Genomic DNA, 18,538 nt, shown 5'->3' with positions numbered 1-18,538 from the left:
ACGTGCAAAATAGATTTTTAAGCTGTTAACACGAGTAAGGACTGTGATGTCAAGATTATCGTTATTTTTTACTCTATATAAAGTAGTTTGGGACTTTTCTGGAAGACAGTATAATATGTATTTGAATATCATCAATGGGAAAATTTGATTGGCCTACTTCTGTTTTTGGTATGGTCCTACATTTATATTCATCGATGTACATTGTACAATGAATAGTGGAAGTTACCGGCACCGGCTTCAAATCTGTTGAGAAAGTGAAAACTTTGATGGAAAACGATGTCTTACGTTCGCATTTCGGTGTGATTCCACTCCACTGTCCTGTCTCTAAGCATGTGACTACGCGGTCTCCAACCACTTTAAATCCCGCGTCGCAGAAAAATCGACAGCTGGAATCACATGCACCATCATTGGGCGTGCATTCAATTGTTCCATTCTCCGGAGCTCTGTGATGTCAACAATATTGAGCATCTGGTCGTAAAGCCTTTTTAAAATATATTTGTCCAAGTTATTCAAGATACATCTGCAATTGGACTGTTCTAGGTCGTTGTTTGACACTCCCGAGCAATTGCTGTGGCCGTGATCAAGCTAACATCAGCCATATACGGTTTCGTCACCTTACAACAACCTATAAAATCGCCACGAGTCCTGCATAGAAAATTTTTTGCCATTGACGAAACGCCGCTGTTATATGATCTGAATCTCACGACAGGACTTTTAATGTTGATGCAATTTGATACCTTCACGTATACATGTTGCACAGCGAGTTGACAAAGTGGTCATTATGAACTATAGCAGTGGTTCCCAACGGGAGCGATATCGATTTTGAGAAACAAGGGGACAACTGGGGGCGAAAATGTTAGAACTTCTGGTGAATTATATTTAAATAACACGATCAAAAATACACGTAGACGGCTTGTTCTGCATATGACGCGACAAAAGTCAACTCAACGCCTAACGGAAAGTAGACGCGGAAACCGTTTTCCGAGAACCTACCACCTCGGAAAAATGGCTCTTTTTTAGTAAATTCACACCAGCAATCAGAGTTAGGTGAATAAATTTCTGGATCATTAGGGCGATTGTTTACCTAAAAAAGGAAGATTTTGACATAAAAAATCAAACTTTGACATTTTTTGACCTTAAAACACTTAATTTTGACCAAATTTTGATCTAACGTATGCAAATTATGTGTTTTCCCACACAATGCTAAAATTGTACTGCTTACCTTCATTTCCGGTTGGAACTGACTGTCCTTACGAAAACTTTTTTGACTCAAAAACTGACAAACTTTTACACGAAAAAACTTCATTTCAACGAAATATGGCCTTATGAAGAATTCCAGCAGTTAGGGGAGATGTGGTACCGATGGATCACTGGGACCGAAAATACTTTGAAAATTCTCTATGATAATTCCATGATTACACTCCGGGAACTTGTCTACAGTTGCATGCTGCCAAAATCTTTCCTCACATACAAAAAAATTCGACGTGCGCGAGCTATGGGGTCTCTCACAGATGTTTTTTGTTTTGTGGGGTGTAAACTAAATTTAAATCGACATATACATTTTTCTTTGTAACCTTCAACAGGAACAAACCAGCGATCATTTTTATCGTGAAGTGTAGGGCTTGTATCCACTGGCGTAGCAGCATGCGCTGCCGCCCCTGGCTCTCGATTAAAATGCCGCCCCCCCCCCAAGTAGACCGCAGCAAATTTCGACATAGATTCCAGTTCAAGCAATCTTATCGATAAAAATAATTACAAATAATACGCCGCGTTTCAGCGTCACCGTCTCAACGTTAATAAGGCCAAAAATAATAAAGACAAGAAATAGCGAACGAATGTATTGTGCACATAGGGGAGGCGAGTGGCGCAGTGTGTAAATCAACTACGCTGCGGCACCAATGGTGGTTAGTCCGAACCCATGTTCAAGCTAGTTATCTGGGCTCTTCATCGCTGATTCCGCTGTACTAACAGTCAGTGGTGGCTTTTGGGGTAGGCGAGGTAGGCGGTCGCCTAGGGCCCCCCTGGTTGATTTACGCGCTTTCAAGGGCCCCCCTCCTCGGTTCACGCGCTTTTTCCAACTATTTCTCCGGTTTACGCGCTTTTTTTCAAGTATTACCATTTTCTGAATAACCGCGGATTCCTTGTATCCATAAAGAATATGGTATTGTACCGTAAAGACAGGCCAATCATCAATTCTCATTTTTTAGTAATCATTTTATGAATAACCACAAAAATCCATGCACCAATGTAGAATATGGTACAGTAAGCAGTAGTCTATCATTAAATTCCTGCACTAGTTGCAAGAGCTCACTTTGATTTGATGATCTCCATCCATTTTGCCATTAGCTAAAGGCCTCCCCCTCCTACATTTACGCGAATGTTATCATTTTGCAAAAAGCTGAAAATACATGTACCCAAGTAGAATATAATACCGTAAACAGTAGTCAATCATTAAATTCCTGCACCCGCTAAAATGGCTTACTTTGATTTTATGAAGGCCCCCCCCCTTCTACATTTATGCAAATTTTGATAATAATTTTGTGAATAACTGTGAAAATAGATGTAGATAGTACCGTAAGCAGTAGTCGATCATTAAATTTCTGCACTCGTTGCAAGAGCTCACTTTGATTTTATGATCTCTATCTAATTTGCCATTAGCTAAAGGCCCCCCCTACATTTACGCGAATGTTATTATTTTGCAAATAACCGTGGAAATACATGCACCCATGTAGAATGTAATACCGCACACAGTAGTCAATCATTAAATTACTGCACCCGCTAAAAGCTTACTTTGATTTTATGAGGGGGACCCCCCCTTCTTCATTTACGCGATTTTTGGTTATCATTTTACGAATAACCATGAAAATATATGTACCCATGTAGCATATGGTACCGTAAACAGTAGTCGATCATTGAATTTCGGCATCCGATAAAAGAGCTTACTTTGATTTTATGAGCCTCCCTACATTTATGCGAATTTTAGTTATCCTTTTGCGAGTAGAGTAACCGTGAAAATATATACAATTAAATAGTATATTCATATTGAAATGAACCCGAATATTTTCGGCTGACACTCGTCAGGGGTAATCGTCAGCAACTAGTAGAGAATTGGAAAGAACATTGTATATCAACAATCGTATCACAAAATATGACGTCACCAGCATGAAATTTCGAATGAGAGAGCGTTCAATGTACTATTTTTAGGTGGTACACGAACTCCTTTTGTTGACAGAGTTTTGGTTGGTGTATTTTGATAAAAGTTGATTCCAAGGCACACAAATGGAATTGTGAACGGCCTCGCCCTACGATTCGAAATCGGTCGTCTCGTGTAGAGGCACCCGAAAATTCTCTGAGTTCAATAAATATTATATTACAATGGATGTTGTATTGAATGCTATATTCTTACAGATCGTGCAACTAGCTCTTCACAGGTGATACCAGTACTGATGTGTTCCTGTGGTATTACTGGTGTTGTACCACATTGTCGCACATTTTGCTTCTATGCCTTATCATGCAACAAAATCTTCTTTGTAGCATAAAGATAGGCCCAATCCAGCACCTGGCTGAAACCTTGACTTGGTGTGCTGGCTTATTACTAATGTCAGCCGACAGCTTTCTGGATTGATTACTAATGTCAGCCGACAGCTTTCTGGATTGATGTGGTCTAATTGGCGTGCAGTTACCTTGTTATACTATTATGTCATGCTACATCCCATAATATTTCTAAATAGGTAGGTCTCGAAACGCGTTATAGTTCACTTGAGTCACTTGTTTTCGAATATGCCACGTCGTTTATTGTACTGTGGCATGACATTATAATTATTTTATATGCTGAAAATTTTATCATGAAGTACCGACAAGGCACTACCGGAACAGTGTATATGAGGTGCAGAACAATAAAAGTATCATCAAGCGTTAGTGAGGGGGGTCTGGGGGGCGCAGCCCCCCAGAAGTTGCGATAATTTAGATAAGGAGGCCCCCCCCCCGGAAGTATCGCCTAGGGCCCCCCCAATCGTAAGGCCACCACTGCTAACAGTGTCTTGAAAAGACCCAAAAACGCAGTAAGCCACGCTGCACAAAGTCGGCATGCGAGACCAGAAGTTGAATGCATGGGAGAGTGAAATGAAGAGTGAATAGTGAAATGAAAGTGAACGATCGCGAAGCGCTTGAAGAAAGACGCAAATATCAACGATACTTAAAAAGACAATGACACTGAACTGTATAATTTCCATGTCGTGATGCACAAGGCCTAACAAGCGTCATTGAAGTGCCTTGAATTCATAATAATTATAATATTGTGCAAATAGAAAATCAATAGCCACCTTAAAACATAACATTTCGGGCTTTCGCCGAAACAAAATCAGCGATAATATCCTCAAATTCAAGTTTTTGAACGTAGTCTCTTTCTATAGACAGACTGGATAGAGCTGATAGGCGATCATCATTCATGGCAGAACGTAAATACGACCTAATCAGTTTGAGCTTTGAGAAGCTCCTCTCACAGCTCGCATTTGAAACACCAATGGTCAGATAAAGTTACAGACACGAGCATAAATACGGTGTCGATTCAAGTAGCTTTGCATTAACTAACCACTGTAAACACATCAAACGTTGTGGCACTATACGATCAAACGTGGTTTCACTGCTCCGCACCAGCTTCTTAAATCTGTCAATTTCCGCAGCCTACTCCAAAAAGTCCACCTCGTCGTCATGAGTGCTTTTAAAAGCGCTGGTGAATAAATTGGGACTTTCGCTTTGCAGCAGCGCCTGGGGATTAAAAATCCAAACATATCATTTAAGTGGTGTATGCCGGTAAACCTAGTTTCAGCTTCAAGTTTAAATCTGCTTCTGTGTTTAGTATTTCTGCTTGTCTTGCTTTCTTCTTCTTTCTAAAGAAAGCTCCACTCTCTTGACACGTTTTATTTTCGAGTCCTAATTAACACTTGTATAAATTTTAGCGCAATCTGTCAATCTGACAATTATTACCATCTTAAGCAATTCCTAGGACTGGTTTACCTTCACCGCTATCTCGGTCTGCTGTACCAAATCGTAACCCAGAGTATAGATCACTAACCTACGAATAGATGCGCAACTTAGTTCTCACACTTGAATACGCAGACAAGCCTACTGCTGAGCCAGCTAAAAGCAGCATTATTGGTCTTGGTCATCCTATAGTTGGCAAGGCCCTCCGAGCGCTCAGGTTTAACAATACTGGTCTTAAAAGCTATTGGTGCCCTGATTCTGGAAACACAATTTAAATGCTGGTCTGAAAATCGGCGTAGTTCCGAATAATCGCTCGATATAATTTCCATTATCATGGTCAATTGGTCATTGTGTTGCGATTGTCAGGAACAACCGGCCATGACGGCTATTTCGGAGTGTTTCCATTGCCATGTTAACTTATTAATTTGTGTTTTCGGAGTCGGCGCAGCACTAGCTTTCGATTGAGACCAGTTTGATTAAATTTAACTCGCGGAACGCCAGCTATAGGACTACCAATTACGCTGCTTTTAGCCGGCTGGTGCAGCCTCATTTTGCCGCCCCCTTCGAGCCTGCCGCCCCTGGCGCAGAGCCAGAACCGCCAGGTGGCTGCTACGCCACTGGGACCAAGGAAGGTACCGAAAAAAATCATAGGTGCCATTAAATAGCATGATACAAGATGCTATTTAATGGCACCTATGATTTTTTTCGGTACCTTCCTTGGTTCGAATTTTTTCGATTCATGTATAAAATTCGTAGGGTGGGGACCGATGATACAATAGCCAAATCAAGCAAAATAATCAAGCATACTAATCATGAAACAAGTGAAACATGCCTACGTACAGAAAATCTTTATGTAATAATTGCATATGATGTTTTATCGCTATAACGAGGTATTTGGAAGTCACACTGTCGATTTTCGGGCAATATGTATGTACCCTCAAATTTATAAGTTCGAGCCTAAATAGGAACGTGATTTTATGACAACATTTGATTTAATATTCATTCTATTTTTTGACGGTTGCGACCTAACATTCTTCTTTGGCTTGCTGTAGCTTAGATTATAATACTGAGCAAGAAAAGTTGTCACGTTTGAGTTTTTTAGGGTATATGTGTCATAGGTCCCCGGGTCGTGTGCCATTGGACCCACCGGGTGGGGACCGACGATACGTTCGAGCATCAAATTTTGAACGTTCATGAATATTTTTTGAAAAGACGGATATTCACGTATATGTGCGCGATAGGTAGAGCTTGTATCAAAGAGCTGAGCCAGCAAAAGATCTGATGTTTTCGGCTGAACATTTTGGGGCCAGCGATCATTTTCCAGTTTTTGATCCATCGGTACCACATCTCCCCTACATCACGTATTATGGTAGAAATAATTAAAATTTGTTGTAGTACAACGAAAGACACTTTTCTACATTCTCGGGTAGAAAGTGTCTGTTCTTACGAAGTAGATTGCCACGAATGGAGAAAGAACGTTAAACAGGAGCAGTTGTTGGCTCACAAATGTGACACATCGTGTTGCTTCATTCTGAGAATGGTGTCTACATCACAATTTTTCATCATGCGCTTCTTGATATAAGAACCGTGCAATGCCCACGCAGTCTTGCTTCAGTTAGGATATTGCGGTACGTTGAGCAAAACACCAAGTAAACCTATTTGTTTCATTTGAATGTTTATGCTTCACAATGAGCAGACAATGGGCCGTCTACAACGGTAGGCCTATAAAGTAGGCTACAAGCTATAAAATGTCAAATGATAAGTTCACCGACAGTGCAAAATCTGCGACGCAAACGAAATGCAGGTTGCAAAAAATTTTGGACTTTGTAATAAATTTTGACATTTTTTGACCTGACACTACAATTTTGAGACAATTTTTACTTTTTTGACTTGTAAAAAAAAATCACCCTACTGATCATATGGGTTTCCTGGGAGTAGAGATTTTTTAGATTGCTATTGTAGAAACAGTTCACAACTAGGCGATGGTATATAATCACGTCCATCTTACATTTCCCAAAGTGGTGGATTCATGGCATACAATGCTGGAGGGCCGCGCATCGCGTTAAATCGATCCTATCGCGCGACAATATAATCACAAGATATATCAGCGTCTACCTACATCTACACATATTATTTATCTGTACACCAGGCCGCGTCGAACACGAAGAAACATACGCATGCAAACAGAAATGCTAGGAATATATTAAATAGAATTCATTCGGTAGCTGTGAGTTTCCTAACGACTATACTCGCGATTTGGATGAGTTGGTGGTCCGAAAGAAATTCACAGGTGATACCAGCCACGGTTACTAGTTTTGATTTAAATACCAGGTCTTATTACCTTCTCAGGACTATTTTCATGCTTGCTTTTATACTAGCGTGCGAGCGAGCAAGCGTCCGGCTTGTTTCACCAAAGTATTCCACTTAATTGGCATATTTTCGTGGCTCAAAATCCTAACACGCTTTAGCGCTAGCTAGCGGGTTTTTAAATGATAAGAACACACTGTCTGTCAATATGACTTAACACAAGCAATGCTTTGCCTATCGATTCTATACAAGAGTGGAATTTTGATAATTAGTCGTGAATTCACTATGCTATTTGGCCATCTCTAATTTGAGCTCTGGTGACTGCTAGGGTAATTGGTGTTCTCATTTGAAATACCACCGCTATTAATACTGTTGGGCCGGGGCAGTTCCGTGGCTGTGTATTGTAACCAGAACCGAAACAATACTATGTCAACCTCCTCCATCCTAAGGTTACTGTACGTCCTCTTTTAAGAGGATTTGTCCTCTTTTTTGACATTTTTGAAAACGTCCTCGGAGGACAGCCATCCTCTTTTTAGATTTCCAAAATATTGTAGTTCATCCCCCTATAAAGAACGATGATCTGGAGCTCAACATAGGGAGACTTCTGGGGGGATCTTACTATATGCATTTTTCTAGTTGAACCAGGCGCGAACAACTGTTAGATTTCGTGAATGAATACTGACAATAATATTGGTCCTTCCGCTCACGTGATCAGAGGTAGCGGTAGAGTTTGGTGGAGGTGTTGACTTCGAAAATGCAGGAAACGTATCTGTATATAATGCCATGTTAATGTCACCGGAAAAAAACTATTCACGAGCCGAAATGCCGATCCACACCAGCAGGCTGCACAGCCGGTGGTTCCCCGGATTTATAGTAGCGACTCAATTTCCAATTTGTTAATGTCCTGCGGCCGTAGAATATTTGGTAAGCTGATTACAAAAATAAAGGTCAGCACCTTTGCGAAGACTTACTCACGGCCTATTTCGGAAGCTGATTACGTCCAACACATTCTCGATTTCAAGAAATGAGTCAAACGACCCTCAGCTTGAGAATTACTGTTGTTGACTAAAGCATCCAAACGGCCTTATCCGGCACTAGGAATATACCACCGTTTTCTTTTACTTACGATTACAATTAGACTTATTTCAATAAAACGTGGTTATTTTTATTTGTTTATGATTGTTATTTTTTGTGAGGGTGAGTGGGGAGAGGGGGTTAGCAATATTAAAATCAATATATGTGACACTACATCGGTCACGGCGATACGATACGATTGTTGATATGCAATGTTCTTTCCATTCCTTTACTAGTTGATGATGATTACCCCTGACGAGTGTCAGTCGAAGATATTCGATTTCGTTTCAATGTAAATAGTATTCAAAAATAGAATTATAAATCATATATTGAATCAATATCATTTGGTGGTGAATTAATATTTATGTCACTTGACCCTGCTTCTGAATTCGACAACATCGCGAAGATTTAAATACGCATGCAGCACTGAATACAGCCTCTTAGGAAAAAAAGGATTGGTAACACCCGAGTTTTACGTGGTGGATCACAGAGGCCACGCCCGTACCAACAACCCAAAACGCAGAGAATAGGGATGGTGTGAACGTGAGGCTCACGCTCGCGTTCTGTGTGTCAACCTCTGATATTTAGAGGTTCGCGTTCACAACAGAACCTTGGTAGGTTCTGCACTGTGAACCTTTTTCATATATTACAATTTTCACTTCATTATAACATCTTTGGTTCAAATTTATTGCATTTCAACTGCTGGCCAGTGGCCACTCTATGCGTGGCTCTGGCAGCATTAAAAAACAACACTAAACGAGCATGCACCTTCACAATCTGAAAAGTTTTACTTGCTTTGTTACAAAAGTTTGCTCGAAATATCCAGCTTTCCTTTTGTGAATATTTAGTAACTCTCTGCTGTCAGCTTGACCCGCAATCACACTACATCACGATGAGCGAAATACGTAGTCCGCGAATGATGCTTATTCATATTCAACCAGTCAATGAGATTGATATCGTTTTCTGATGTAAATATGTAGCAGGCGTACGGGGTAAATCTTGACTTCATATCTTTACCGCATCATTATTACCGAATCCGTGCGATTGAGGTGTTGGCTACTGCTGTATAACATTTTAGTAGGTTAATACCGGTAGCAAGTATGGTAACCCGTTTTACACTCTGCTCAATATCAATGTATAGCAATACTCAGACGCCGAATACATTGTCTGGTCTGACATAGACCGTTGAGGCGTAAGCTTATATTCCCTGGTAAGTCATCGTCGAAATTGTTGGCAAGGCGACGGAAGATATTGATTTATGGGTGTATATATCCTTTGATTGCCTCAGTTGTTCCATTTAGCGACGTTTAAAACGCCAATATTTACTTCAGCCTTGTGGCGTTATGTGACCCGAGTCGTCGCTAGCTATCGCGTACATTAATATAGGCTATCACTTCATTGAAATAAAGGGTTGGAACTAGCACTATGACGCCACGTGACGTCATGAAGTTCACGTTCGCGTTCACACAGAACCTTTTAAAAAGGTTCGCGTTCACACGAACCTGAACCTTTCAGAGGTTCACACCATCCCTAGCACAGAACCAACATGCCTATTCGACCGACTCTTTCAAAGATCGGATCCGCAAAACATAAACTTATGTAGTGACTCATCGATATCACGGGGGCAGTGCTTTCGAGGTATGTTTTGCACTGTGCAACTATGATTCGTTTATCCAAGACAACCGCTATATGCGGCCAAAATGCTCGGAAACTGAACATAAGTAAAATTGGACGGGACGAACTCCGGTTAATACGCAAAAGTCTCCCATTAATCCGGACACAGGGTTATAATTATTATCGCAGGGTTATGAGTATGGCACAATAAACAGTTACTTCGTTGTGGTGAAGCAAAGTCGATTCTTTCATAAACAATCGATAATGAACGCATATAAGGCCGCGACAGCCTTATATAGTCCATTTTACTTCAATATAATTGCGTCCGTCATGTAGAGCAGAATGGTAGAGAAAACTTTTCTGCCTGCCCATAGAAGCGTTTTGCTTTTATAATTTCGTACTGTTTTGTGCGGTACGTTTATCAGGTGAAAATGTTCTTTCAGCCCCTAAAGAATTTCCATACTATTTTACTCCTATATGAGTGTTCTACACAGTAACATAGTAAATAGTATATAGTATTTTTTTCTCGTTTGGTATGAAAATATAGTGCTTTACAATACAACTAATCCGAAGGTATCCCTCTCGCAAGTTTTCATACGGTAAGTGCCAATGACTGTGCAGCTGCACTTCATTAAATGTCCACCATGAACATGAAACTTGTGTTGCATTTAAAACAAATGGTGTGTAAACAGTGTTTAATATAGTGCAGATTCGTGATTAAAGATTCGTGACGTAATGGCTAATAAAAAAATAACAAACATGTTTTAAACTTGGGCCATGTTTTGAATATGATCGTTTTAAATTGATATTTGGTACAAATGCAACCCTACATGTAACGATCAATTAATTTTCCGGTTAATTCAGACACAGCCATTTCTCCACTTAATTCGGTCAAACGTGAGCGGAACCAAAGTGCCCGAACAAAGCTAAGTCGACTGTATTTACAGCCCAAACCGAAAAAAACGACCCAACTTTCAGCTCTGATATTAGTACGTTCAAACAAAAATCAAGCAAAAAAGATGTTTTCATTCCTCGAACTTACAGTAGCCTTGCGTTGCATGTGACTTGTACGCATTCCCCAGGTGGGTTCGACCAGCCATCTTCAGTGCAATTACTAGTTCCGGCTCCCACAAGAGATTCGCATCGTGCGCAACTAGTTGTGCATCCTTCCCCAACCTTGTTTGTCGGACAGTATCGCGGGATGCAAATTTCTCCTGATTGCAATCAATATGATGTGGTAGTATTACAATCGAAACTAATAGGGAAAACGTTGCCTGTATAGACTACATGGGTAGATATATGAATTGAGCAGTGGAAATCTTCCTTAGGAGGTATGCAAAGGAAGTAAATAGCATGGATTATTGGACACACATTTCACTTGCACTGGTGTCGTAGGCGTAGTGTTAGTTTGACATTACTCCCCCCTCCATATGCATTTGTCTGAGAGGTTATCCTATAATATCGAATGTTGTGGCCCTTAGTAAATAGCGGAGGCGGACGTGCAAAATAGATTTTTAAGCTGTTAACACGAGCAAGGACTGTGCTGTCAAGATTATCGTTATTTTTTACTCTATATAAAAGTAGTGAGGGCCTTTTCTGGAGGACAGTATAATATGTATTTGAATATCATCAATGGGAAAATTTGATTAGCCTACTTTTGTTTTAGGTATGGTCCTACATTTATATTCATCGATGTACAATGAATAGTGGAAGTTACCGGCACTGGATTCAAATCTGTTGAGGAAGTGACAACTTTGATGGAAAACGATGTCTTACGTTCGCATTTCGGTGTGATTCCACTCCACTGTCCTGTCCCTAAGCATGTGACTACACTGTCTCCAACCACTTTAAATTCTGACGAGTCGCAAAAAAATCGACAGCTGGAATCACATGCTCCATCATTGTGCGTGCATTCAATTCTTCCATTCTCCGGAGCTCTGTGATGTCAAGAATATTGAGCATCTGGTCGTAAAGTTTTTTAAAAATATATTTGTTCAAGTTATTCAAGATACATCTGCAATTGGACTGTACCAGGTCGTTGTTTGAAACTCCCGAGCAATTGCTGTGGCCGTGGTCAAGCTAATATAAGCCATATACGGTTTTGTCACCTTACAACAACCTATAAAATCGCCACGACACCTGCCTAGAAAAGTTTTTGCCATTGACGAAACGCCGCTGTTATATGATCTGAATCTCACGACAGGACTTTTAATGTTGGTGTAATTTGATACCTTCACGTTTACACGTTGCACAACGCCTTGACAACGTGGTCATTATGAATTAAAGCAGTGGTTCCCAACGTGGGCTTTATCGATTTGGAGAAACAAGTGGACGACTGGGGGCGAAAATGTTAGAACTTCTAGTGAATTATATTTAAATAACACGGTCAAAATACACGTGTAGACGGCTTATTCTGCATATGAGGCGAAAAAAGGTCAACTCAACGCCTAACGGAAAGTAGACGCGGAAACAGGTTTTCCGAGCACCTACCACCTCTGAAAAATGCCCCTTTTTAGTAAATTCACATCAGCGATTAGAGTTGGGTGAACAAATTTCCTTATCGTTAGGGCGATTTTTTTAACCTAAAAAAAGGAAGATTTTGACCTAAAAAAATCAAAATTTTGACATTTGTTTACCTTTAAAAAACTTAATTTTGACCAAATTTTGATCTAACGTATACAAAGTAGGTGTTTTCCCACATAATGCTGGAATGTACTACTTATCTTCATTTCCGGTTGGAGCTGTCTGTCCTTACGAAGTAGTTTGGACTGAAAAAAAACTTTTTTGAACTCAAAACTGACAAACCTTCACATGAAAAAACTTCATTTTAACGAAATCTAGCATTATGAAGAATACCAGCCGTTACATCACGTATTATTGTAGAAATAATCAAAATTCGTTGTAGTACAACGAAAGACACTTTTCTGCATTCTCGGATGGAAAGTGTCTGTCCTTACCAAGTAGATAGCCAAGAATGGAGAAAGAAGTTCAACAGCAGCAGTTGTTGACTGACAACCGTGACACACCGTATTTCTTCATTCTGAGAATGGTGTCTACATCACAATTTTTCATCATGCGCTTCTTGATATAAGAACCGTGCAATGCCCACGCAGTCTTCCTTCAGTTAGGATATTGCGGTACGTTGAGCAAAACACCAAGTAAACCTATTTGTTTCATTTCAATGTTTATGCTTCACAATGAGCAGACAATGGGCCGTCTACAACGGTAGGCCTATAAAGTAGGCTACAAGCTATAGAATGTCAAATGATAAGTTCACCGACAGTGCAAAATCTGCGACGCAAACGAAATGCAGGTTGCAAAAAATTTTGGACTTTGTAATAAATTTTGACATTTTTTGACCTGACACTACAATTTTGAGACAATTTTTACTTTTTTGACTTGTAAAAAAAATCACCCTACTGATCATATGGGTTTCCTGGGAGTAGAGATTTTTTAGATTGCTATTGTAGAAACAGTTCACAACTAGGCGATGGTATATAATCACGTCCATCTTACATTTCCCAAAGTGGTGGATTCTTGGCATACAATGCTGGAGGGCCGCGCATCGCGTTAAATCGATCCTATCGCGCGACAATATAATCACAAGATATATCAGCGTCTACCTACATCTACACATATTATTTATCTGTACACCAGGCCGCGTCGAACACGAAGAAACATACGCATGCAAACAGAAATGCTAGGAATATATTAAATAGAATTCATTCGGTAGCTGTGAGTTTCCTAACGACTATACTCGCGATTTGGATGAGTTGGTGGTCCGAAAGAAATTCACAGGTGATACCAGCCACGGTTACTAGTTTTGATTTAAATACCAGGTCTTATTGCCATTTTCTCAGGACTATTTTCATGCTTGCTTTTATACTAGCGTGCGAGCGAGCAAGCGTCCGGCTTGTTTCACCAAATCATTCCAGTTAATTGCCATATTTTCGTGGCTCAAAATCCTAACATTCTTTAGCGCTAGCTAGCGGGTTTTTAAATGATATAAGAACACACTGTCTGTCAATATGACTTAACACAACCAATGCTTTGCCTATCGATTGTATACAAGAGTGGAATTTTGATAATTGGTCGTGAATTTACTATGCTATCAGGCCATCTCTAATTTGAGCTCTGGTGACTGCTAGGGTGATTGGTGTTCTCATTTGAAATACCACCGCTATTAATACTGTTAGGCCGGGGCAGTTCCGTGGCTGTGTGTTGTAACCAGAACTGAAACAATACTATGTCAACCTCCTCCATCCTAAGGTTACTGTACGTCCTCTTTTAAGTGGATTTGTCCTCTTTTTTGACATTTTTGAAAATGTCCTCGGAGGACATCCATCCTCTTTATTGATTTCCAAAATATTGTAGTCCATCCCCCTATAAAGAACGATGGTCTGGAGCCCAACATAGGGAGACTTCTGGGGGGATCTTACTATATGCTTTTTTTCTAGTTGAACCAGGCGCGAACAACTGTTAAATTTCGTGAATGAATTCAGACAATAATATTGGTCCTTCCGTATATTACTATAAAATTCTCTCCACTCACGTGATCAGAGGTAGCGGTAGAGTTTGGTGGAGGTGTTGACTTCTAAAATGAAGTAAACGTATCTGCATATCATGCCATGTTCATGTCACCGTATAAAAATATTCACGAGCCGAAATGCCGATCCACACCAGCAGGTTGCACAATCGGTGTTTCCCGACATTGATAGTAGCGACTCAATTTTCCAATTTGGTAATGTTCCGTGGCCGTGGCATATTTGGTAAGCTGATTACGAAAATAAAGGCTGGCACCTTTGCAAAGACTTACTCACGGCCTATTTCGGAAGCTGATTACGTCAACACATTCGCGATTCCCAGAAAAGAGTCAAACGACCCTCAGCTTGATAACCACTATTATTGACTAAAGCATCCAAACGGCTTTATCTGACACTAGGAATATTCCACCGTTCTCATATACTTACGATTACAATTAGACTTATTTCAATAAAACATGGTTATTTTTATTTGTTTATGATTGTTATTTTTTGCGAGGGTGTGTGGGGTGAGCGGGGTTAGCAATATTAAAATCAATATATGTGACACTGCATCGGTCACGGCGATACGATACTATTGTTGATATACAATGTTCTTTCCAATCCTTTACTAGTTGATGAGGATTACCCCTGACGAGTGTCAGTCGAAGATATTCGATTTCATTTCAATATAAATATAGTATTCAAAAATAGAATTATAAATAATATATTGAATCAATATCATTTCGTGGTGAATTTATATTTATGTCACTTAACCCTGCTTCTGAATTCCACAACATCGCGAAGATTTAAATACGGATGCACCACTGTATACAGCCTATTAGGAAAAAAGGATTGGTAACACCCGAGCTTTACGTGGTGAATCACAGAGGCCACGCCCGTCCAACAGCCCAAAACGCACAGAACCAACATGCCTATTCGACCGACTCTCTTAGATCGGATCGGCAAAACATAAAATTATGAAGTGACTGATTGATATCATGGAGGCAGTGCATTCGAGTTACGTTTTGCACTGTGCAACTGATTTTTACATCGGTGTTTCTCAACATTGTCGCTAGCGCCACCCAAGGGCTAATTGGGATTTTGAAGAGGCGGAAACGCTCAGGGGTCGATATGGTGGGCGCTGAAGAAAAATGGCGTCACGGAAGAGGATGCAGTAGGGACCTATGATAATAGTTAAACAACAGTTCAATATATTCCTGAGTTTTCATTGCAAATTAACACTCAACAAAGTCTGACAAATCCAGGAATTTTTCGTCGCGCTTTCCGCGAAATATTTGCCAACGATGTTCGCAACAAAATTCCATGAATGCAGTGGCTTATCATAATCCATGCAAAGTTATTTTCGCATACTTTTAGATCGCCAATTCCCCGTTAAAATACTTGTGTCACGCTAGCTCGGGTTATTTTTCAAAAATGTTTCGAACTAGGTAGTTTACCCCGCATCGCACAGCGTGTCGAAATCGACGAAGGAGGCACTGTACGAGTTTTAAGAGTGAGAGCCCTTTTTGTATTAAAGATGCTTTGAAGTTTGTTGACGATTACTTTAATGATGATTACCCAATTTATTGGTATCTAAGAGATACAAAATTAAATCTTCAGAACATTTCTTCATCATATCGTTAAGAATCATACTGTTTAGTGTTGTGAGCTCACATGAACATTATATATATAATATGGGATGCTTTGTTTGGAGTATAGCCTAGCCTACCTGTTAAAGTTAATAAATGGGTGTAGTACCAAATTCAATGCGAGCGAGCAAATATCTTTACCACATTCACAGTTCATTTACTATAGTCACACAAAGCAAAAAAACAAAACCCAATAGAATTACCTTTCCCATATTGCCAATCGCAGATGTGAATTCGGGATGTATAGTATATACGCAAGGCTCGAACCAGATGGTATATGAGCCCGTACTCGATGGTTGCTGTAACAACCTTGATTCGATCCTGGATATAGCACATACAATTATGATATCGTTTAATTAGTGGACTGATGGTCCTCGCCCGCCATTCAAGCTCGAAATACGTCCGACAGTAAAGTTCGACCGAAATTTGACCTCTTACCCCTTGTTTTTTACCACAATCCTTAAAAATGTGTGGGGGGGGGGGACAACCTGGGCAATTTTCAAAAGGGGGCGCTCGAGCAAAAATGTTAGGAACCACTGATTTACATTGACACGAGATATGAAGAACGCTGACCTATCAAACTGTAAGATATTCCTCAGCTAATTTGATATCGCAATATGCGAATTCGCGATGTACCACTGAAAGATAAGGCGTAACCATGTAACCTCTCCTGGTCCTCGTTGACGCAAACATATTTGTGCGATTCAATGAAAAGATACTCTTCTTCCCTCATCAAATTAACACCAGGTATCTATGTACCAATTGTACCATAGATATGTTGACGACACGTCATCGTCAACTTCCGGAGTGAATCGGATTTTGACAGCGTTTTCAATAACTAACGTTTCCTTCACTCGTCTTTAAAATTCATTTTTGAACAAAAAGTGTGATAACCCGTTATCGTTCCTAGACATTCTTGTCAAATGGTGTTACCCCGGATAACCGGGAGCTCACGTTCATCGGACATATGTGAGGTGGAATTCGTAGGTAAGTTGGTCTTTGTGGGTTATTGGTAGCAGTCACATAGCACTGATGTTCGGATGTCAAATTAACTTCGGAACTTGAATATATTCGCAAAATTGGTTTGCGCGTTAAATTATTGTCATAGCAATATCACAAGTCACAACTGATATTGTGTGCACTGCACCACTGTGTAATAGATATTCTACCTTCTTCAAAACAAATCCATAGAATCTTTAAATTTAGGTGTCATAACCCAGCGCATCAAACATCATGTTCCGAGATCTATTCGATCGTGCACATTACATTACCAAAACTGTAGCCTATAGGGTACTGGAATATATAATAAAGTATCGACTACAAACTCTCCTATTGGCAAACATTTAGCTGAAAATTCCACTTGACTCAAAGTCCATAGTGAGATTTTGCATGTTAGGGAGAGGTCGCACACGGTCCGATTCGTTGGCAATCGAAACTATAGTTTCAATAAAACCCGCAAACCGCAATTGTATGAGCAGATTAGGGTTGTTTTTAAGCTACAAGTTGACCACGAGCCGCGCTCGCCATTTGCCTGCATTTCATATTGTATTTAATTGTATAACGTCATAAATGGTTGCATACAATGTAGTTATATTCCGGTTTAAAAGTTACTCATTTGCTGACGATTGCCCGTAAAAAGTCTCATCTCGAAATGTTCCGTGTTCTATTGCATTTGTAATATGAATGTAATATTTAAATGATCTGAAGGCTACCTCAAAAACTCTCTTCAAATACCTGGCATGAGAAATTATTTGAGTGCAATAATAAATAATCTCAACAACCATATCATTTTATAGTATAACTTATATTGAATCAGCCATTGATGATGTTTTTTTAAAACTGTCAAGTGAAATCGAACGCTTTAACATGTAAAGCGCTGGACAAGTTAAGTTCTGCAAATAAAGTAAAGATCGTAACATTATATTGGAAGCGTGGTCGACCATAACAGTGGTGCTTTGTTGACGTGAAAACTGAACTGAACACCCTTCTTGATATTTACCTGAGAGTTAATTCACAGAATACAGGGGCACAGTTACCCAGTGCACGAGGCAACCACCCGCTCCTAGTGCATCGAACTGCGGAACGTCCAACTATTCTTTCGCATCTCCCACAGCTTCGTTCACACGCCTCCCCGACCTTGTTCCCCGGGCAATACCTTGGGTAGCATCTGATTGCTAGACAGAATATAACTCAACAGTTGATAATACAAAAGGAGAGCATTGTTAATAAGACTAAACTGCTAATTGTCGTCTACAAAGTACATTAAAAGTAAAATGAGAAGATCGATCAGGTCTAGCCTACATTTTTCAGTAGTTTTCAAAATAAAAAACTTAGTACTTCGCTAGATTGACCTTGTATTTGCATTAGCTTCAGTATAGTGACATTCAG

General features: G+C 39.9%; 1 protein-coding gene across 3 annotated transcripts in view; it reads right to left on the bottom strand.

Moving 5' to 3' along the window:
• LOC145445087 (P-selectin-like) overlaps positions 1 to 18,538 on the bottom strand; it is a 62,678-nt gene that overhangs the window by 22,410 nt on the left and 21,730 nt on the right. For 2 of the 3 annotated variants that reach the window (XR_013916883.1, XM_080323209.1), the window contains exons 10-13: positions 18,150 to 18,324; positions 11,755 to 11,915; positions 11,021 to 11,192; positions 286 to 443 (exon numbers count right to left, since the gene is read on the bottom strand). Coding sequence is in view for 2 of the 3 variants with exons in the window: in XM_080323209.1 (XP_080179335.1) it covers positions 286 to 443; positions 11,021 to 11,192; positions 11,755 to 11,915; positions 18,150 to 18,324 (666 nt within the window). In the remaining variant the exon portion in view is untranslated. The remainder of the gene's footprint in view (positions 1 to 285; positions 444 to 11,020; positions 11,193 to 11,754; positions 11,916 to 18,149; positions 18,325 to 18,538) is intronic. The other variant, XM_080323210.1, reaches the window with a different exon arrangement.

Source organism: Botryllus schlosseri, chromosome 8, assembly GCF_051294905.1.
Source record: "Botryllus schlosseri isolate E-star chromosome 8, Bs_hap1, whole genome shotgun sequence".
Classification (NCBI taxonomy): Eukaryota; Metazoa; Chordata; class Ascidiacea; order Stolidobranchia; family Styelidae; genus Botryllus; species Botryllus schlosseri.
Note: the sequence above shows the minus strand (reverse complement) of the source record. Positions and strands in the feature narration are given on the sequence as shown.